The sequence below is a fragment of the Octopus bimaculoides genome, chromosome 5, assembly GCF_046866305.1.
Source record: "Octopus bimaculoides isolate indiv1 chromosome 5, ASM4686630v1, whole genome shotgun sequence".
Taxonomy (NCBI): domain Eukaryota; kingdom Metazoa; phylum Mollusca; class Cephalopoda; order Octopoda; family Octopodidae; genus Octopus; species Octopus bimaculoides.
Window position 1 is genome coordinate 68,732,001 of NC_142932.1, and position 24,607 is coordinate 68,756,607.

The 24,607-nt window shown below is 35.6% G+C and overlaps 1 protein-coding gene across 2 annotated transcripts in view; it reads left to right on the forward strand.

Moving 5' to 3' along the window:
• LOC106872498 (uncharacterized) overlaps positions 1–24,607 on the forward strand; it is a 192,192-nt gene that overhangs the window by 8,570 nt on the left and 159,015 nt on the right. For both annotated transcript variants that reach the window (XM_089352395.1, XM_089352394.1), the window contains exon 2: positions 18,785–18,858. In XM_089352395.1, the coding sequence (XP_089208521.1) occupies positions 18,837–18,858 (22 nt within the window). In that variant the 5' untranslated portion in view covers positions 18,785–18,836. The remainder of the gene's footprint in view (positions 1–18,784; positions 18,859–24,607) is intronic.

Here is a 24,607-nt window from a genome sequence, read left to right on the forward strand (position 1 = left end):
TGTAATGATCTTTATTTGTCATTACACTTGTAGTAACGCCTTACTAGCAGATGACCTTTCCGGTAAGCTTATCCACGCATGCACGGGGACTAGTTCCGGAAGGAACATGGGAAGAGTCTCATGCACATGCGTGGAGTTCAACATCTAAAACGTTCCCGCTTTTTTCACTCTCTTTCTCGGCCGGCCGGCCCTGAGCCTGGACGTGTCAAGCAGTCTCAGCAACCAAAGGGCAAAGTGCTGCCTATTTCCTCTGTAAATAAATATTGTTGTGTTGATGGTTCAGAATCTGCGTTCCGTTGTTTCTTCAGAATTTAATGTACGGAAGTGGGTATACACCTAATGGTGTATAACCACTTTCCTATACACTCATAAAAAGGGCTGTATTGGTGGGGTGTCACAACCACCAGTGTTTTTATCGTGATATCATCTATAAGGGGTTGCCAGCCAAAACTATACCCACAAAGATGTTATCTGTTGTTTTTGTTCATGGGATATTTGTTGTTATTATTATTATTATTATTATTATTATTACTGCTATCCTAAGTAGTAATGGCTCCATTGGCAGTACTAATAAAGAAATGCTATTTGGATGGCTGTTGACTCCTCAGAGTTCACCCACTCTTAGGCAGGATTTGCCTTTCCTCCTGTAGGGTGACCAAATAAGAAAAACACCCTTCTCACAGAGAAATCTCTGCGGAGTTGCTGGTTCAGTCGCCAATGGCCTGACATTTGTGATTCAGTTTTAGACTTCAGTTATGGAAGTGATGAAGGGACAAGTGCCACATACCTGCATAAATAAAAAAAAACATTTGTGAAAGGAAGAAGCAAAAAAGAAAGAAGGAGATTATATAAAAAAAGGGAGAGAGAAAGATGGTAGGAGAGCATGCATGCTTCACTGTGCAAGAGTATACAATGAATGATGGTGGAGTGGAGATTCGCATTAGCCACAAGTAGAGTTGGGAAAGTGATTTGTTGAGTGAGGGGGAAAAAGTTTTAAGTCGAATAACTTAAAATCACTGAGCTTACTTGATTAAAGTAGAGTTTGAGATTGGGGAAATGACATTGTACTCATGTATTTATATATATATACATATATATTTCCACAGATGCACATATATGTACATATATATATGTGTGTGTCCACACAAACGTACATATATGTATTTATATATATTTATATCAGTGACCAGTAAAGAAGAGAGAAAGAGATGAGAGAGGGTTTTTTTCTGTGTATATCTATAAATAAACACATGCCCCTTCTCCACACCACAGCGCACCTCACCTCTCCCAACTTCACATACAGACTATTCATATTATATTTTTACCATTTCTAGTTTCCTCAGATTCTTGTCTTTTCTTTGATGTTCACACAGTTCCGTCTCATGACAGTTTCTTTTGTTCCAGTATTCTTTAAAAACCTATCAAACATATTGCAGCAATATTAAAACATTGTGAAAATTTAATTCTAACTTAACATGTGTTTTTCACAGAATCTATTGCATATTATTAGTGGTTTATTGAGAAATCGCTTCACAAATCCAGACAACAAAGGTTATAGGTTAGATATTAAATTTCCTCCGACCAGACATGTTGGAGAGAAGCATTTCAGATCTCTTTTCAAAAATGAATTAGGAAACTGATACTGAGTGAGCAAGCTGTCCAATTGTGTGTGTATGTGTGTGTGTGTGACAGTGAGTGGAATAGTAGAGAGAGACTCAATGCTGTGAGGGTAGAGAGATCGATTTGAGTGTAACTAGAAATATAAATAATGATAACCTTAGAGTTTATGTCAACAGACTGTATCATTCCGAGAAGAGAACAATATCGGTATTAGCAGTTATGCTGTTAAATCAAGATATAATGGTGAGTGTTTGTATATGTGTGTGTGTGTGTGTGTGTATACACACATATACAAACCCATATTTACACACACACACACAAATATATATATATATATATGTATATATATGTGTGTGTGTGTGTGTGTATGTAGGAATTAAAGGAACTTATTGATTATATGCGTTTTGCTCCGTTTATTATTATTCTTCATATCTACTCAAAATACATCACTTTAACATGGGATTTCTACCCATTAACTGGGTATGGTATCCCAGTTTTTGTGTGGTTTTTGCTACCCTGGTAACTATTAACATATTTGCATTATCGAAGTTTTTTCAACCAAGATAATATTAATATATACATAAATTATATATATGTATACACACACACACACATACATAAACAGCAAGCCCTGCTCTACTCTTACACCACAACTTTTTCTCACTCTTCCTTCCTGTTTCTGTTGCACCTGTATTTGAAAGGGCCAGCCTTGTTACACTCTATGTCATGCTGAATCTCCTGAGAACTACGTTAAGGGTGCACGTGTCTGTGGAGTTGTCAGCCACTTGCACAATAGAAATGATCGTTGGTAATGTATGGTGTAACCACCATTCTTATTCTTGTTTATATGTACACACACAAGGGCAGACAGACAACAGATGGATAGATAGATGTACAAACAGATAGGTAGCTATGTGGTTTTATAACAGAAAGTTACCCAGTTCCACCTATGCAGCAAAGCCAGTAAAAGTGTGGAGATAATGGTGTAACAGAATATAAAAGAATGGTCAGTAATGTTGGTTTGGAGGTGGGGGCAAAAGACATCAATTGACCAGTTGCAAGTAGAGATGTTGGCTGTGGAATGACTTGACATAAGTGGCTTGGTTATTATGGCTGTGTTATAAAGACAGAGGTTAATGAATATAGGTGGGACAAATATCATTTTATTGATTGATGATGGAGAGAGAAAGTGGAAGAGGAGGGGAAAGAGGGTTGGAGAAAAGAAGGCTGAAGGTGAGAGAGAGAGTGTGAGAAGCGAGAGAATCAACCTGCCAGAGAGGAGAGTGGGGAAGACTGACAGACACTCAGAGAGAGGAAGAGTCTAATTGAGAGAAGCAGCCTTTTGTTTAGGCTTGATAATTGCAGTGGTAAAAACAGTACTTCATATATTTGTACAGTGCAATGGCATAATCTATTCTACTATAAGCATAAGACATGAAATTTTGGGGAAAGAGGAAGGATAGTCAATTACATAGACCCCCCCTCCCTTGCCCAGTGCTTAATTGGTACTTATTTCATTAACCCTGAAAGGGTAAAAGGTAAACTTGAACTCAGAACATAAAGACAGACAAAATGCTACTAAGCATTTTGTCTGGTATACTAATGATTCTGCCAGCTCACCAACTTATCCCTTCTGCTGCAAGTACAATGCCTGAAATTTGGCGGGAGGGTAATAGTCAATTACATCAACCCCGATGCTCAGTTAATTTTTATTTTATCAACCCTGAAAGGATTAAAATCAAAGTCAACCTCAGTTATATTTGAACTCAGAATGTAAAGACAGAAGAAATGCCACTAAGCATTTTGTCCAGCACACTAATGATTCTGCCAGCTTGCTGCCGTGCATAATAATAATAATTCTTTTTACTGCAGGCACAAGGTCTCATATTTTTAGTTGGAGGGTGTTAATTGATTACATTGACCCCAGTACCTAACTGGTACTTATTTTATCAACCACTAACGGATGAAAGGCAAAGTCAGCTTAGGTGGAATTTGAACACAGAATATAAAGACAGACAAAATGTCATTAAGCATTAATAATAATAATAATTTAAAATTTTGGTACAAAGCCAGCATTTCTGGGAGTAGGACGAAGTCAATTACATTGATCCCATTGTTTAACTGGTACCTAATTTATCAATCCTGAAAGGATGAAAGGCAAAAATGACTATGGCAGAATTTGAACTCATAATGTAAAATTGGAAGAAATGCTGCTAACCATTTTCCCCAGCAAGTAACAATTCTGCCAACTCAGTCTTAAAGATAATAATAATAATAATCATAATAATAATGATTTCAAATTTTGACACAAGGTAAGCAATTTCAGGGAGGGTTTAAGTCAATTACATCAGCCCCAGTACTTATTTTATCGACCCCCAAAAGGATGATGGCAAAGGGTGATTCTGAAGGGTTGATTCTTGCTGTATAAGACCAATGCCTGACCACAAATCACTATAAAAGCAAAATAATGAATAAAATCCCAAACACCAAAAGCAGATTGTGCAACTAACACAATAAGACAGTTGACCACATCATCTCTGGCTGTCCAATCCTAGCCAAATCTGAATATATATATACAATCATGACCGAGTAAGTAATTATATCCACTGGGCAATATGTCAACATTACAACATAAAAACTAACAAGAAATGGTGTAAACATGTACCAAACAAGGTACATGACAGTGACCAAACCACAATCATCTGGGATATGCCTGTTCAAACTGACAAAGAAGTCAAAGCTAATCACACAGACATAATAATCAAGGCTTGAAAAAAAAAAAACATCTGCTTACTGATAGACATTGCAGTCTCTTGCCAAAATATTGTCCAAAAAGAAGTGGAGAAATTGTCAAATTTCAAAAATCTCAAAATTGAAGTGTTCAAGATGTGGAGCATGAAGGGGAAAATAATACCAGTAATAATTGGAGTATCAGGTATGATTCTAAAAACCATATGAATGAAAACATAGAAGCTATATCTTGGACCCTCAACACTACACGATAAAAAAAAAAGCCCTGCTAGGAACAGCCCATATCCTATGCAATACACCATCGATTTAATAGTGCAACTAAAATAAAACAATTCTTAAACACAAGACACACTCTATACAATAAATATGCAATAAAATAAAACAACCCTACGACATGTACTTTACAAGCTGGGTACCCTACAGAAGAATTAAACTCACATTATACACACAACACAAACTCTAATACAACAAAAGACTGCAACCAAATCCCATAACAAAACAAACTGATGCAATAGAATACAACAAAAAAAAAAACACAAAGTGCTGCACACACCTCAGCAACACAGTGGTGTAGCAGGTGATGCAAAAGAAATTTGCCTAAAATATCAAATGTTGAATGATAATGATAATGGTAACGATGATGATAATAATAATAATAATAATGCCCTGATGTAGTGCCAGGCAGTGGCTCTCATGGTTTCTCATCTTAACTGATTGGAAGTGTTATCATGTACATTATTTTGTCTTGGTATAAAAGATGGGCTACAGCAAATATTCTGCTCAATACCACAGATTTGTTTGTCATTTTCTTTGGGAAATCCTATGAACAGATTTATTTCTTTGTATAGACAGTTCATACATTCAGCACAGATATAGGAATGAAATTTGACATAAAAACATATGGGACCGAAGTGAGGGAGAATTGATAAGATCGAGGGAGTTATATTACCAGATGGGCAAGTTATGGAGGAAATTGATAACAGGTATAAGTACTTAGGCATCCTGGAAATAGACCAAATGAAAGAACTTATATCAAAGGAATATAAACGGAGACTGAAATTGATGCTAAAGACAAAGTGGTAGGAATAAGGTACTGGCTGTCAACACATAGGACATTGCAACTCTGAGGTATATCACTGGTGTGATCAAGTGGAGAAGTGATGAACTTCGGGAGCTTGATACAAAGACCACGGAAATGATTACACTACAAGGGGGCTCTACACTCCAGAAGTGACATAGGCAGGTTGTATCTATTATGACAGAGAGGAAGAAGAGGTCTCAGCTGTGAATTGTGTGTGAAGTCTGAGGAAAATAATCTTGCATGGTATGTAAAGAATTCAAGGGAGAGATTGATGGTAGTAGTAAGAAAGATAAAAGTCCTAAGCAATGATGAAGCAAAGGAAAAGGGAGAATTCAAACAAAGCAACCAGAATAACACGTTGAGTAGATGGGAAGAAAACAACGTATGGTCAGTTGCCGTGGGAAACTGCCTGAAACAGTTGACAAAGATAAGATCTGGAAATGAACTAGGAAAATCAACTTGAACATTGAAACTGAAGCCCTTATTTTTGCAGCCCAAGAACAGGCACAGAGAACAAATTATATCAAGTTCAATATTGACATGTCAGTGACTTCCCCACTTTGTAGATTGTATGGTGAGAAAGATTAAACAATAAACCATATTATTAATGAATGCAAGATACCTGAACAGAAAGAGTACAAGAGAAGGCATACAACATTGCCATATTGATTCCCATGAAGCTTTGTCATGAGGACGTGAGTTTAAGGTAAACTATCTGTCATTCATGGATGACCTAAAACTCTTTGGAAGTTCATACATTCAGCATAGATATAGGAATGAAATTTGTCAGAAACATATGTGGTACTGAAGTGAGGTAGGATTGATAAGATAGAAGGAATTATATTACCAGATGGGAAGCTCTGACATCAGTGGAAGTGAGCAATGGTATAAGCATCAACTGGAAAGGGTTACTAAAAACGAACAATATAAGATCAGTGTGACCGTTTTATTGTGGCGAGAGAACCTGACATTGTCGTAGAAAAGAAAAATAAAGCAATTATTATGGATATTGCTTCACCATGGGACCATAGAGTGAATGAGAAGGAAAGTAAGAAAGTTGAGAAATATCAAGAGCTGAAGAGGGAAATCAGGAAACTATGAAGAATTAGGCACTTAGAAGTAAAAGGTTGGATGCATGGCTTGAGAAGTTAGGAATTACCATCAGGATGGGAATGTTGCAGAAAACAGCCTTGTTAGGAACAGGAAGGATACTAAAGAGAGTGTTAGAAAGTTGAAAGAGAAGGAATGACCCAAAGGACCTTTGGCCATTTGATATGGCTTGCTCTTCTGGTATAGTGTTGGTATAACATTTGCCAATGCAAAAACATTACAGATAATAATAATGATGATGATGGTGATGGTGATAATGGACTCTCCTGTTGAAGTCAATGTATGAGTGTTCAGCTTTTGCCAAACGACCTGCACAAATCATTTGTTTATGGTGATCAAATGTATGAGCTGTTCATTAGCTTACTCCCTCCATCAAACTGATGTTACTTGAACAGGTGCACGGTGTACTATGTGTCAGGTGTCAAAGTGATTGTAGAGATAAAGTGTTTTGCTCAAGAACACAATGCACCACACAGTCTAGGAATCATATAATAATGATTTCAAATTTTGACACAAGGCCAGCAAGTTTGAGGGAGCATGCTAGTCAATGTAATCTACCCCAGTGCACAACTGGTACTTATTTCATTGACCCCACCAAAAGGATGAAAGGAAAAATCAACCCCAGTGGAATTTGAACTCAAAATGTAAATATGGATGAAATGCCACTAAACATTTTGCCTGGCATAATAACAATTCGGCCAGCTTCCCAGCTTATTTGTTATTATTAATACCATGTTGTAGAAAACAACCTTGTTAGGAACAGCAAGGATTTTGTTAGAAAGTCGAAGGAGATGGAATGACCCAAAGGACCATTTGATTCAGCTCACTCTTCTGGTATAGTGTCAGCATAAAAATCTGCCAGAGCAAAAGCATCAATGAAAACAAAATAATAAGCTTGTTTTTTTCCTTTTTCATTGTTATCATGTATCTTATTCATGAGTATGCATTTCAACTTGAAAAGTTTGCTTTTAACTTAACAGTAATAGTATTTCTTATTAACTTCACCACCAAAGGTTATTCATGTAGATATTTACTCTAATGAACCTGATCTGGGAATTATCACAAGTTTTCAATTACACTGTAACTGTCATTTGGGTAGTGAAAATTTTACAGCAGTTGTTTTTGTTTAGCCTCAAGTCTGCTTTAACCAGACTTATGGACAAAAACATGCCAGTGATGACCATCCTCTCTTTTATACCTATCTACTCCTAGGAGGCACAATGGCCCAGTGGTTACGGCAGCGGACTCGTGGTCGTAGGATCACGATTTCGATTCCCAGACCGGGCGTTGTGAGTGTTTATTGAGCGAAAACACCTAAAGCTCCATGAGGCACCGGCAGGGGATTGTGGCGAACCTTGCTGTACTCTTTCACCACAACTTTCTCTCACTCTTACTTCCTGTTTTTATTGTGCCTGTAATTCAAAGGGCCAGCTTTGTCACACTCTGTGTCACGCTGAATATCCCCGAGGACTACGTTAAGGGTCCACGTGTCTGTGGAGTGCTCAGCCACTTGCACGTTAATTTCACGAGCAGGCTGTTCTGTTGATTGGATCAACTGGAAGCCGCAACGGAGTGCTAACAACAACAACTCCTATGTAGTCCTTCCCATTTTTAAAGATGATATGGAAGGATATGTGAATGATGTCTGCTCTTTCTTGCAGATCAAGTAACTAAACAGAAGCTCCTTCTTTTCTTCAATCACTGAAGCTTGATAATATTGATAAACTTACTACTGGAACCATCACATTTCAATTGCATCAGTGTCTGTTAAAGGACATTCATTATCCCTAATATATAAAATAATGTTTTTTTATTTATCTTTGATTTTCCTCTGCATTTAGACACTTTCATTAGCTCTTTCCTCAACTCACTTGATAATATATTGAATACAATTAAGTTTATTTGTTCGTCATTTGAAAAAACAAACAAACCATTATTCATTATGATATTTGTTAAAATTATATTGCTTATAGTTTGCACATTTAAAAAAAAAAAATCTAAAGATTTATCTCCCTTGGACACTAACTGTACCCACACACCCAGCATGCCTTGTAAGGGAATTAAAACCAGAGTATATCTGCTTTATTTGCACATTGAAAACAAAGGGTTGTCTCATACACACCCATCCACACACACGTGTGTGTGTGGGTATTTATTAATAGCTGAGTATATTAAAACCATATTTGTTAATGCTTTATTTTTATATAATTTTCTTTTAGACTCTCTTATTTAACTCTTTAATAATTAAATGTAAGCAGCCTGATAGGATTTGCATTCATGTCGCTATTTACGCAATGGAATCTATGGTTATAACAGAAAAAATTTATGTAAGTGTGTGTGTGTGTATATATATATATATATATATATATATATATATGTGTATATATATATATATATATATATATATATATATATATATATACACCCATATATGGATATACATATCATATGTATGTGTGCATATGCATATGTGTATATATATAGATACACACACACATACATGCATGTATATGAGTCTGTATATGCGTGTGTGTGTGTGTGTCCTATCTTACAGCTTCATCACAAACAGACGTTAAATAATGTATTTTTCAGAAATAATTGATTTTTCAGAATATGAATTTTATAATTTGAAAGGTAAAAATATAAATAAAACAAATAAATGTAAATTTAAAAGTAATAAAAGGAAACAAATAGGAAATAAAAAAGAAAAACATTGATTAAGTTTTCTGTGTGCTTTTTGCTAAACTAAATTATGAAATTGTAATGAATTACGTTTGAATAAACAAATGAAATTATGTAACTGTTAAAAATGTAACTGTGTGTACACACATTTATATATATATATATATGTGTGTGTGAATACATACAATACATGTATGCATATATATACATATATATATATATATATGTATACACACATACATAGACATATATATGTACACATAGACACACACATACAGATGTGTTCATGGTGAGTGAGTTTATGTATATGTGTATGCATGTGATGTCTTTGTGTGAATTTGAGAGGGGCATCTAAGTGTATGAGTACACATATGAGAGAGCAGGCAGGTGAGTGTATGCTTGTTTGTGTGTGTATGTATGTCAGCATGTGTGTGTGTGCATTATCATGAGTTTCTAAATTGGGAAAATATGTGAAGAATGAAGTGGGAATAGAAACAAGAAAACTTCAGGTTTGTTTTGCAGAACTTTGCAGTTTTATTTTTGAATATGGTTTTATGTTCACATTTGATATTTGGTGGAATTTATTATTGGAATACCTCTCCACGTTTCATTAACTTTGTACACATGTGTGTGTGTGTTTAGTTTATGGAAAGGAGTGAGTAAAAATAACCTGATTTACAGGTGAAAATGAAAGGAATATCTTGTCAATTTGGCCTGAGTTTATTTATCTTTATTTGTCATTGGACCATAGTCATGCTGGGGCACTATAGATCCTCCTCCAAGTTTAACAGTTGGAAGAAGGCAGTCTGGGTCAAATGCTTCTTTTGGCTGTCTCCACACGTATACTCAGCCGGTGGTCAGAAATATGGTAAAGGATGATGTGTCCGAGAAAATAACATTCTTCCACTGTTCTAGGGACCAATTCTGTAAGATTTTACTTCACTGTAAATGGTGTACAGTGTTTGTTTTTGAAAGTAGTGGTTTTCTGATTGCAGCCCTCCTGTGAAATCCAGCTTTGTGCAGCTCCCATTGAACAGTTTTGTGCAAACTGGGTTCTCAAGGTGGTCATTAAGCTCTGCAGTAATTTTGGGAGCTGTACTTTTGTGATCCTTTCTAACAATTTGTGTAAGAGTTTGATGGTCCCTATCTGAAAATTTTGGTTTTCTTCCAGAGTTTTGTTTTGACGAGGTTTTCCCTCTTTCTCAAAGGCTGTCATTACTTCTTGATACACTAAATATTTTGACTGTTTTCGTTATGCTAGCACCTGCCATACGAGCACCAACAATTTGACCTCTTTGAAAGCCTGATAGATCTGTCATTTCAATGGATTTTAATTACCTCTTTCTGATGATATCTGCAAAGAAACAGCAATTTTAGCAAAACATATTAAGCAACACTAATAACAAATCAAAAAACATAAAAATAAACAAGCTTTTGACAGTTTTACAGATATTTCAAAATTATGATGCCAGGTGTTTTCATTATTTTGTCCAATCCTTGTATATATATATATATATATGCACACACACACACACACACACACATATATATATATATATATATATATATATATATATATATATATGTGCATATATATATATATATATATATATAAAGATCCAAGGATCAAGGTATTGGAAGAAAGCTATCCTTGGCCTGATGAGTAGCCTGTGGTATACACCTTGCTTAGATATTTACCACTTCCAAGGTTCCAATAACTATGAAATATATGTAGCCCAGATCTTATCTACTCCATTCCTTATATATAGGTGTATATATATATACATCATCATCATCATCATCGTTGTTTAATGTCCACCTTTCATGGTGGCATGGGTTGGATGGTTTGACAGAGAACTGACAAGCCAGGAGGCTGCACCAAGCTTCAATCTGATTTACTAAAGTTTCTACAGTTGGATACCCTTCCTAATGCCAACCAGTCTGAGAGTGTAGTGGGTGCTTTTTACATGCCACTGGCATGGGAGCCGGCCAGGTGGCACTAGCGTCAGCCATGCTTGAATGGTGCTTTTTATGTGCCACCAGCACAGGTACCCGTCAGGCAACACTGGCATCGGCCACACTCGAATGGTATTTTTTACATGCCGCCAACACATCATCATCATTTAACGTCCACCTTCCATGCTGGCAGGGGTTGTTATGTATATACGCAATGGGCTTTCACACAGTTTCTGTCCATCAAATTCACTCACTAGGCATTGGTCAGCCTAATGTTTTAGTAGAAGACACTCACCCAAAGTGTTGTGCAGTGGGACTGAAGCAGAAACCATGTAGTTTCAAAATGAGTTTCTTAAACACACTGCCATGCCTGCACCTAGGCGTATATCTGATTTAGAAGAAACAATGAGGCTCTCTCTAAATGGACCATTGAATCTGCTAGAAATAATGGCCAAATCACCCCTCATCTTAAAAAAAACGTAGGCAAATTGGATATAGTATATCAAAGAGAAAAAACAAAACAGCCATGTTTTGAACTTCTTTGTTCTTAAGTACTGTCAGTTGGAACTGGCTTGGGATTAAAGAACAATTACAATAAAGTAAATATTTGTTATATCCTGAACGACTTTCAAGAGTTGATGTTCTTCTTTGGTTAGATGGAATGAAGCTGCTGAGAACTAAATCTTCCCTGTCCCACTCTGGGGACACTGGCCTTTAATAGTTAACATTCCTCTGATTGAAATGGTACATATTTCTGAGATAACCTCTCTCCCTATATGACCTCAGTTAATCTAAAATAACTGAGGCCATCATGTCATCTACAAGATGAAGCTCTTAGTGACTGAAATTCATTTTATGGAAATTAAAATGTCCAATAGTTTAGTGATATAACAAAAAGGCGAGCACCTCTGTCCTCCTTCGGGTCTTCCGTGGTTGATAGGAGGAGGGGAGGATTTTATATTTTTCCAAACATCTACAAGAGAGTGGATTACACTTTAGTGGTAATCCAGAGTAAGTGGAGTAGGTTTGAAACAAGGGAAAGAAGTTAATTTACCGCCCACAAAATAGGTACAACTCCTTTGACAAGCTTTTATAGAGATGTGTTTGTGTTTGTTCAGTGTACTGAACAAACTCTGAATATCAAGTGTAATAGATATGATACTTATCTGCAGAGAATTGAAACCAGTATCTTTGTTCTGTCATAAGATTTTAAACAATTTCAGTTACTCATTAAGTCAGTCTGTATTTCGTCTATATGTGGGGTTTGTGGGAGAGAGAGTGTGTGTGAGTTTGTGCGTGTAATTTTAGATATTTCAAATCAGTCACATTGTCAACTTCACCCACTATCACTGTCATTCCTACACACGCTCATGCACCAGAGTTTGTGAAATTCATGTCTGCTTAATTGATGTATGTAGTAACTGAATGTTTGTGGTTGCAACTGAATAAGTTGTGGTGCTGTCATCTTCTCCACATCTTTGTTCATGGAATCGGTTTATGTTGGGTTTGTGGTGTCTCTATGTTCTAAGCTCAAATTCTGTCGAGGTTGACTTTGCATTTCATCCTTTCGGGATCGATAAATTAAGTACCAGTTGTGTGCTGGGGTCGATCTAATCGACAGGCCCCCTTCCCCAAAAATTTCAGGCCTTGTGCCTAGAGTAGGAATGACAACAGAATTAGAAGTGTGTGTTGTTGATGTTACAGCATCTAGGTGAGTAATGTACAAGAGAGAAAACCCGGACCTTGAGGCACACCACAGTTGTTAGAATGTAGGTCAGAGAGGGGGGGTGTCTGCTGAATGCATGCTACAATGATTAGTCTGACAGGAAGATTCTACTTGAAGAAATGACACAATTGTAACATGCTTGGCATGGTGTAGAGTCTGTTTACTTAGGAAATTGCCCTGTCAGGCCAAGTTGAAGGTGTTATTGATGTCAAGTACAACTATATTTACTTGATATAAATTCTCACAATGCCCTCCACAATAAGAAACCTGTTCTGCTCTTGTCCCTTCTCTCATATGTAAAACCCTCAGTTCTTAGCATAAAGTCATGTCTTTCAGAGTTCATAGTCTTGCAAGCAGCATGGCAGCCTCACTATTGCTGGTGGTGTGTAAAAAGCACCCAATACATGCTGTAGAGGGGTTGGTATCAGGAAGAGCATCCAACCATAGAAATCATGCCAAAGTTGACAATGAGCACAGTCCTTGGATCTGTTGGTCCCCGTCAAATCATCCAACCCATGCCAGTATAGAACACAGATGTTAAATGATGATGATAATGGTGAGTAACATTGGTGACTGTGACATGAGAGAAAGTATGATAGATCCGAAATCAAACTGAGGAAGGAGAGAGATTCATAGTGATGAAGGAAGTGGTTCTTTAATGACTGTTTTGCTTCCCAAGAAGAGATACTTGAAGTGAAGATGGAGCACACTGGAACATATTTGCAGAGATTTCACTGACAAACATATTTGAGTGTTCTGGTTGGGAATTGAACTTATGATAGTGTTTGAGATGTTTAAATGTGAAACAACTGCTTTTACTTCAATTTTACATCTTATTTGACAAATAGATAATAGATGCCAATAGAAACTGTACCATGTGTATATACAGTAATAAAGATTGTGTACTGTATATACATAGTAGTGCAGGTTGTATATAGTGTATGCACAGTATTAAGAAAGTATATGGCATATACACAGTATTAAAGATTGTATATAGTATATACACAGTACTGAAGACTGTATATGTATTGATATCAGTGAAGACTATATGCAGTATATACATAGTACTGAAGACTATATATTGTATATATACAGTACTGAAAACTGTATATAGAGTATAGACTAATGAAAATTGTCTATAGTCTATACACAGTACTAAAGACTGTATATGGTATTTAAGCAGTATTGAAGACTGTATACAGTGTATAAACAACAACTAAAACTGTATTTTTATATTGTCTTCAACATATGACCTTGGTGGGGGTTATAACCTACAACTGGAATTGAACTGCAGATTGCAAACTAAAAAAGATGCTGCCACATTCAATGATAGTAAGCTATTTTTCATTGCTGCATATTCTTCTTATTAATAATAGGAGAGAACTACTGACAGATAAATGTGTTTACTGTGTTTACTGGAAGACAAAATTTAACCCACGGCTTGATTCGAACTCAGTTCACATAAATGACATTAACTATTTTAACAACAGATGTGAAGGACAGATAATATGATCTGGTGATGATGAGATTGACTGAGAGCCACAATAAAGCTCACAATTTAATAAACAGAGTCACAGAAGGATCTAGAACAATGTTAAACTGATGTGAAACTCTAAAATTTAATTATGGTATTTGTCGAACTGTAAAACTAAATAATGTTTGTCTCGATATAAGAATGACTGGAGTTTTCTCATTAGGAAATGCAACACCTTGAGGTGTTGTAGGAAGACTGTTGTTGTTCTTGATAGTGGTGGTGTTTAGCCCTAGGTAAGCTCCAGTTCAATTGATCAGACTGAAAATCAAATGTATTTTTGTCATGAAAATCCCATCTAATTTTCATGCATTGTGTGTTTTTTACTCCATTATTTATTATTTATTAAATCACGTGCCAGTTGCATACTGGGGTCGATCTAATCGACTAGCCCCCTCCCCCCTAATTTCAGGCCTTGTGCCTATAGTAAAAAGAATTATTTATTATTTATTTCTCTATTTTTTTCCAAAATGGTAAGGTGTCATATGAGTGATATTTAGCTGTTATTTCTAGCTGGCCAAGTGACTATGCAAAGGCTCCCTTGTTGGATGAAGATTATTATTAAAACAAGTTACCCAAGAATCATTGATTTGGCTGAAATTGAAAAAAACAAGATAGTGGTAGTGGTATGTTGTCAAACTAGAAATCCTCAGAGATGGTGGGATGTCTACAAAAACATTAATACCTATTGGTAGAAGACCACCACCACCACCACCACCACCAGCAACAACAAAATGTGTATAATGATGTCTGAGTTGATGTGTGTGCATGTCTGCGTTTATGTATGTATTATATGTGCACCTTATGTGCTTATACATACAGATAAGCAGATGCACACACACACACACACTCACATATGTATGTGCATGATCATACACATATTTTTGTAACTCTATGAGTGAGTATATTTTGTTTCTTTTTTAATAGATTTTAAAAAATAATACAGTTTCCCAGGTGACAAGAACAAAAGCAAAAGAAAACAACAACCAACTGTGTTACATCACAGCATAGAGATTATTAAAAACACAAACAATATTGTATGTATGTATGTCGGTATATACAGACACACACACACACATGTGTGTATGTGTATATATATGTGTGTGTGTGTGTGTATATATATATATATATATATATATATATATATATATATATATATATATATATATATTTAAAAGGTTGTTTGTGATGGCTGGTCAAAGAGTGACCATTGGTTTCACACCTATAAAATTGTCAGATTCAAATGGCTGGAAGCATATAACCTCTCTACTGGTCTAATGTTTTAGAGTGTGCTTCTTTTTCAGACTAGTGGCCAATTCATATATATATATATATATATATATCATCATCATTTAACCATGTTTCATGCTGGCATGGGTTTTGGGGCTAGATACCCTTCCTAATGCCAACCACTTGTGCAATGTTTATCATAATGTAATTGCAACATTATTAACAAGTTATTAATATTGGGAAGAAGATAACAAACGTCTGGTACTTATCAAAATATATTATCCTTAGACAGAGCCAAGGTGTTAATAGGTTATAATAAATGGTTGGCTGTTGTTCTGTTGGTGTGACTTTCCATCAGGCTCTTCATAAGTTGTCTTTATTTTAAACTAGCTGATGTACCCGGTAAATTCCTGGGAAAGCAGAGTTCATCCCTTGGTTCTGTTCTCATAATTGTTTCGCTAATCCAACAACGACAATACAAAGTATGTAGCCCTTAAAACGGTTTTTGTGCATTTACAGAGAATACCAAACTGCCTTGCACAGGATCTTGTTTTTAGGAATTCCCAATAATTTATGAATACCCAAATTGTAAAGTCAGTTATGCAATAACATAAAATTAGTTACCTGATAGTAAGAATTAAAATAAAGCAGCCCTGAAAAGGTCTTTAATGTGTTCCCAGAGTATATAGAACTTAGGAAGTACTAATAAGGTACGTATACTAAAATCATGAAGCATATTATGTAATAATAGGCTAATAAGATATGAGATAACAGCAATTCAAAGTAAATAAGTCTGAAAAGGGCTTTTGTGCATTCCCAGAGAATATTACCCTCAGTAGTGCTAGTGTTGGTATATTTGTGAATAAGTCACTAACCGAAATAAGTGGATCTATTGTTTAGGAAAATACTATTTACTGGTTTAAGGGTTGTACTGGATAAATTGCAAAAATAACTCTAACAGTTCAAATACTAAGAAATAAGCATATTCAATTTGATTTATACCAAATGATTTAGGAAGATGAATGGGTTGTTTCCCTTGGCTGTTAAAATGAAATATATTAGATATATATAAGAATCCCTTCCAGGGGCCCTATTATCGATTTTTTTTTCAACAATCTGAGTATGCCATGAGGTTTCCAGACATGAGTTATACTCATGTGTCAAGTTTCATTGAAATCAATAAAACGATGTAGGAGGAGTTAGCTAACAACTCCACAAACATACCCACAGACAGAATTTCCCACATATGTAGTAGATTTGTTACATACAAGTTTTACAAATATAACAAAGAAGGAATCTGGAAAAGTTTTTGGTATTATTTATTCACTATTACAGACATTTCATTTGCTAATATGAATCACAAAATTGTACATGTTGGGTAAACATATATGAAATTTCCTAATACAAATTCAACAGACAAATAATACATTTGGATGAAGTGCTTATGCAACAACTACATACTGCATTATAATACTGGAATAAGCTGATATGCTTCAAGAGGGCACAGCTAGGATTTTTCCTTACTTACATAATAAATATATACAGGCATAGGAGTGGCTGTGTGGTAAGTAGCTTGCTTACGAACTGCATGGTTCCAGGTTCAGTCCCACTGCATGGCACTTTGGGCAAGTGTCTTCTATTATAGCCTTGGGTCGACCAAAGTCTTGAGAGTGGATTTGGTAGATGGAAACTGAAAGAAGCCTGTCGTATATATGTGTGTTTGTGTTTGTCCCCCCCCCCACATCGCTTGACAACCGATGGTGGTGTGTTTATGTCCCCGTAACTTAGTGGTTCAGCAAAAGAGACCAATAGAATAAGTACTCGGCTTACAAAGAATAAGTCCTGGGGTTGATTTGCTCGACCAAAGGCGGTGCTCCAGCATGGCCACAGTCAAATGACTGAAACAAATAAGAGTAAAAAGTGTAAAAGAGGGGTTCTACAAAATAATAGAAACACCTAGCATCATAGCATCATAATTTTGAAATATCTATAAAACCATCAAAAGCTTTTTTTATTTTTACATTTTTTGATTTATTAGTGTTGCTTAATATGTTTTGCTAAAACTGCTGTTTCTTTTCAGATATCATCAGAAAAAAGTAATTAAAATTCATTAACATGACAGATCTATTGGACTTTCAAAGAGGTTAAATTGTTGGTGCTCATATGGCAGGCACTAGCATAGTGAAAACAGCCAAAATGTTTGGTGTATCAAGAAAACAGCCAAAATGTTTACTGTCTCGAAAGTAATGACAGCCTTTGAGAAAGAGGGAAAATCCTCATCGTCGAAACAAAACTCCGGAAGAAAGCCATAACTTTCAGCTAGGGACTGTCAGACTCTTACACAAATTTTTAGAAAGGATCACAAAAGTACAGCTCCCAAAATTACATATGGGCAGAATAGTAAGTGGAGGTTTGTTTTTCATGGGTCCTCAAATGAGATTTGTGCCCAGCAAAAGAAAAGCAAGGTCTGTCACAAACTGTGTACACAAAAAGGTCACTGCGATTCACCTCGATCGCAACATTTTTCTTTAAATCTCTCTTGAGTCTTGCATGTGTTATCCTGGCCTTCTCAAATGTTTCCACTCAACTCCACATTTTTGTTTGTCATCCAGCTCAATCCAAAGCAAGGGTTTCTGTGGCCTTTGGATCCATTCCAAGTGGCTTCATGGTAGTCCTTATACCATCCTTAAACCGCTTTTTAGGCTTACACCAATTGCATTTCCCCTCTGCAAGCTTACCATAAAACAGCTGTTTAGGTGTGTGTTTATCCACCATTCAAACAATATGGCTAGACTATCTCATTTGGTTTTTCAGAATCATTGATTTAATTGAAGTGATGTCTGCAGACACAAAGACATCTGTGTCTGGAGTAAAAAAACTCCATTTAATGTTTAAAATGCAGTGAAAGCATTTTTGGTGGAATTGTTCTAGCAATTTGAAATGTCTTTTATAACACGTCCATGTTTCACAAGAATGCAACAGGGATAGTAAGACAAATGATTTGTAAAGAGCCAATTTTGTGTTGTTATTTATGTTGTTGGCACCAAACACGTGACTCCAAACCACTAAATGCTTGTGTTTCCCTTTCAATTTGCAGGTGTATTTCTGTGTCCAGATTTCCATCATTTTGTACAGAGCTTCTAAAGTAAATGAAAGAGCCAACAACCTCAGGTAACTTACCCTTAACAAAAATTTTAGTGGGGTTGCAAACAGCACCACATACAGGTTGATACATTACAACTGTTTTTTCAAGTTGATGGTCAAAATCATCACAAACTGTGTCAAATGCAGATGCAAGAGATTGCAAGCCTATTTCAGAGTGACTGACTAGATTGCAATTGTCAGCATATTAGAGTTCCCCAATGAGTTAAGTAAAAACCTTTGCTTTGAATTTCAGTCTGGTCAGATTAAAGACATTCCCTGTTGTTCGATATTTTATGTAAATACCCTACTCAGAGTTTTGAAAAGCGTGTGACAGAACAACAGCAGAATATGTTGCAAAGAGGGTGGGTGCATCAAGGTTTCCTTGCTTTACTCTATTTTCCATGGCAAAAGATTCAGAGAACTTACCACCAAAATTAACTCTTGCCTTCATATCTTGATGCAAAATCCTGAACATGTTTACAAATTTTTCTAGGCAACCTATTTTCCTTAGTATTAGCCACAGTATCAAATGCCTTGATTAAATCAACAAAGCAATGGTATAGGGCAAGATTCTGTTTAATGCACTATCCCTGAAATTGTCTAATACTAAAGATACAGTCAACTATGCCCCTGGAGGAGCAAAAACCACACTGAGACTCAGATACTAGATTTGGAACTGTGAAGGTATTTAAATGTTCAAACAAAATGCGGGCAAGTACCTTTCCAACTACAGGCAAAAGTGAAATCCCATGAAAATGACCACACAGATCCTTTGGCCCTGATTTATACAAGAAGACTAAAATGGCATCAATTCAGTCTTGAGGCACTTCCTCAGTTCTCCAATAGTGACAAATTAATATATTTAATAGTTCAAACATTTTGTCACCCCATATTTCAAGACTTCTGCACAGATTCCATCTGATTCTGAAGACTTATTGTTATTCAGCTTATTCACAGCTAAATAAATGTCATTTAAAATTGGTTCAAATGCCATCTCTTCTATAACAGGAAGGTGTTTGATTTTTCTATCATTCTCATGTCAACAGATGATGGTCTATTCAAAAGTGCAGAAAAATGTTCTACCCAGCACTTATGAATAGAAATGGTGTCAATCAAATGCAAATGTCCATTTGCTGTTCTCACTGGAGCTATTGAAGAAATTTTGGGCCATATACCTCCTTAACATAAGAGTACAAACCCTTGGCATAATTTCTATCGGCTGCTTCCTGTGCCCCTTTTGTTCTGTCATTCCACCATTCCTGTTTAATTTTCCTTAGAGTAGCCTGCACTTTCCCTTTCAGCTTTGTTTCCCATAAGCTTCATTTGAATTGGGGTTCAATGACTAAGAAAGAAGTGTATTACCTAAATTTTGTTTTTCTAAAAGTAGATTATGAATTTCTGGTGATTTGTCTGAAAACCACTCACTGGACTTATGTGATATATAGAACTTGCAGCCTGAAATACTTTTGCTTTGAAATCTTCCCATAGACTATTTGGATCAAGATTGATACTTTCTATAGCATCATGGAATCTTTGAAAGTTACTTGGTAATTTGAAGTTTGCAACATTTAACTTTTTCGGTACCTTAGGACCAGACTGTTAACTTTTAGGCATTATTGAAAAATTAATTTTTCCATGCTTTAGATGATGGTCAGTCTAGCTCTCTGCTCCTCTCATGGCCTAAACACTAGAAACATCTTTCATATCATACTTTCTGATCAAAATATAATCTATGAGATGCCAGGCCTTAGATCTTGAGTGCATCCAGGTAGTTTTATATTTATTTTTCTGCTTAAACAGAATGTTGGTAACAACCTGATTATTTTCAGTACAAAATATCGAAAGAGCTACTCCATTTTTATTACATTTTCCAATTCCATGTCGGCCTAAAACAGGCCATGAAATGTAGTCATTTCCAACTATTGTGTTGAAATCTCCCAATATTATCAAAAGAATCGGCACTAACCTCAGTAATTGTATTAGATCATCATAAAATTGTCTTACAGTTTCGTTAGAATGAGACATTGTTGGTGCATAAATACTGTCAATGGTAAGAAACTTACCTTTTGTCAGTTTTTTATGGCATGACATGGTTCGTTCAGATATACCACCTGGAAATTCTGCAATGGAGGATACTAATGAATTCTTGAGAGCAAACCCAAGATTCTCTATGCTGACCCTCAGGTAGGCCACTCCAGAAGATGGTATGTCCATAGGTAGGTTAATTTATTTGACCCTCACCAGAGAGACAAGTTTCAGAGAGTGCAACTATATCAAGGGAATTTTTTTAAGCTCACATGCAATAAGTGCATTATGCCTTTCTGGCCTCTTGTTGAAATTATCAAGAAATGTGTGCACATTTCAACAGCCAAAATTCAGAGGATGTTTATTTTTTTCTTCTTCTTGACGATTGTTTGACCACAGTGGCAGGATGATGACCAGGCCCAACCTGTGACATGCTGGGACACCTGCTGAGCCAGACCAATTCCCTGATGTTCCCAAGCCTTTTTTGCTATTTACTGAATCTGTTTGGAACATTTCAGAGTAAGGTGCAAAGTGCATTTTTAGGTTTCTGCCAACCAATTTAATGATTTTACTAAGATTTGGTGTACAAGAAGTATCTGTGCAGATGAGTAATTTTCAATGGGTGTAGCTTGCATTGCACTACTCCCACCTATTGGCCCAAGAAGACTTTTGCTGGTGTGACATGAGAATTGGTAAAACTGGGAACTTCCAAGGCCTCAGGTTTTATTTTGGAGATTTCCTTCTCCTAGGTTGATTACCAACCAAAATTAAAGAGATTCTACCTGCCCATGAGGTAGGCTATCCTGTGCTAGACACCAAACCAACACCCAAACACTCCATAGAGTGATTAAAAATCATTCCGGTGTCCGACGCAGATCAGCTCATGCATACATAAATAAAAAAATAAAAAAATATGTAATTTAAAAATATAGATAAAACATGATTTAAATATAAATAATATTTTTTAAAAAAATGATATATACATATTTACACATATCGATTGCACAGCCATTGATTATTCGTGAGTTCCTCCACACCATATATATATATATATATATATATATATATATATATATATATATATAATAAAAGGGTAAAATTAATTAATTAATCAATCAGTAATTAATAATTTTACCAAGTGGATCGGTACATTAAAATAACCTTTATAGGTAAAATTATATGAATATTCTATAATTATAAACATAATTATAATTAGGGGTCAGCTAATTATAATTATGTTTATAATTATAGAATATTTGTATATATATATATATATATATATATATATATATATATATATATATATATATATATATATATATATATATATATATATATATATATATATATATATATATATATATATATGTGTGTGTGTGTGTGTGTGTATGTGTATATATATATATATATATATATATATATATAAAACAAGGGTGAAAAATTGAATATTAATTTGATTAATATCAATTTAAAACCAGTGGCTTAGCATATTGAAAAATCTGAAGATTCAGTAAAATTATATTACATACATATAAGAGGGATGACCAATAAGTGGACATCCATTATGCTAGAAGACCCTGTATGGTATGGCCACTAAGAAAAGATTGTTCACAAGAAAATTCAGCAAACGCCAGAACATAGGCGAGCAAGACAAATGAAGAGATACAAAATATAAAAATTAATCACAAACCCGGTTTCATTCTTACCACTTACATAATACTTACGTTAACGTCCACAATTCATCAGTGTGATCGTCATAGCAAAATATAATTTGCAGAACTATACACGAGACATCCGCATGAGATTGAACATGCATATATATATATAGGCATAAGAATGGCTGTGTGGTAAGTAACTTGCTTACCAACCACATGGTTCCGAGTTCAGTCTCACTGTGTGGCACCTTGGGAAAGTGTCTTCTACTATAGCCTTGGGCCGACGAAAGCCTTGTGAGTGGATTTGGTAGATGGAAACTGAAAGAAGCCCGTCGTATATATGTATATATGTATGTATGTGTGCATATATGTTTGTGTGTCTGTGTTTGTCCCCCCAACATTGCTTGACAACCGATGGTGGTGTGTTTATGTACTCATAACTTAGCAGTTCGGCAAAAGAGACCAATAGAATAAGTACTCGGCTTACAAAAAATAAGTCCTGGGGTTGATTTGCTCGACTAAAGGCGGTGCTCCAGCATGGCCACAGTCAAATGACTGAAACAAGTAAAAGAGTATATGTGTTGATTTGTTGATTTGTTTTGGCTCAGAAGAAATCATTGTGAGGGTTGTTTCATATATTTTCAGCCAGTTAACCCTATATTGCATGAATTATTAAGGACAAATACAAGAACATTATTTTTATTGAAAGACAATCAAAATCCATAGCTGGAAAGTGAAACATTGCAAATTTTTATGTAAGTGTAGATATTTGGGTTTTGTTAATTTAAAGCAGTAATATGCAAAGAAGGTAAATAAAAACATGTAAATAAATACTTAAAATGTAATTTATTGTGACATTATCATCATCTGGTCATGCTTATGGCATGGATCGCCATGACTCATTCTCTCCAGACTGTTCAGGTGCCATTGCACATGGTAGGTCTTCTCAGGTGCACTTGAAGTCTTTACACAGTTGCTTTATTTAGGTTCAATTTGGTCTACTAGCATTTGTGTACCTATGCTTCAATTTCCATGCTTATCACATGAAGGTTATCCAAAAACACAAGAATAACAATAAAAACTGTCTTACTTGACATATGGAAAAACAAAAATTGTTTTCATTCAGTGTGAAAGTGTTTGGAACAGTTTGATTTTTGCAGTAAAACAAAGGTTAACATCACATTTACCACATGTAATGAACTTACAACCTGGATTCTTGCATCTGCCCTTCTTGCCGCCTTCCATGTGCTGGGGTCATTGGTCAATACCATCTATGTGGATTGACCAGTTTGGTACTGGAGCTGTCAGTCCTCTGGAATTTTTGGCCAGTGCCTTTCCACTTTGCTTAGTCATGGGTGTCCTCTTTTGGCTGACTAGGATTTACCTAATCTCATGAGTGATTCTGAAATGCTCACTTTAAAATCTTTAAACTTTACGTCATATGTAAACAAACATAAGTTTGTTTTTGAAGCGTTGGAATGTATTATAGAACAAGTAGAAAGATAATTTTGTTTTCAACATGTAAATACTGAACAGTATATATAAAGGATAAAATCCTTTTAAGAGCAGAAAAATTTGCTGGCGGCTGGTTGCCGGCAAATTTTTCTGCTCTTAAAAGGATTTTATCCTTTATATATACTGTTCGTTATTTACATGTTGAAAAAAATTTATCTTTCTACTTGTTCTAAACTTTACATTTGTTGCAGTCTCTGGTTCATTAAGTTGGAATAAAAGCTGTGACTGTTCCACAACCATATGGAGAAAGTGGAAAATAAGTCGGTAGTGCCGCTTGTTTGAGCGAACATGGATTCTGTAAAGGCTCAATAACGCTTCCAGTAAATCTACCTTGCTCATAAATTTATTGTATATGCTAACAATTGAATGGCATGGCATGGTTATGTGAATTTTTTCTTTTCTGTCAAATCTGGAGATTTCTTTCAGTTGTTGGACTGACTGCTTCATACATTGACAATAGTGGAACAACACACCATCAAAATTGGTCGTCCATACTTTGACAGACTTCTTGCCTTTTTGTCTTTAATGTACTGTACCAACAAATGCTATACTCTGTTCATGTAGGGTTGGTTTTACAAGAT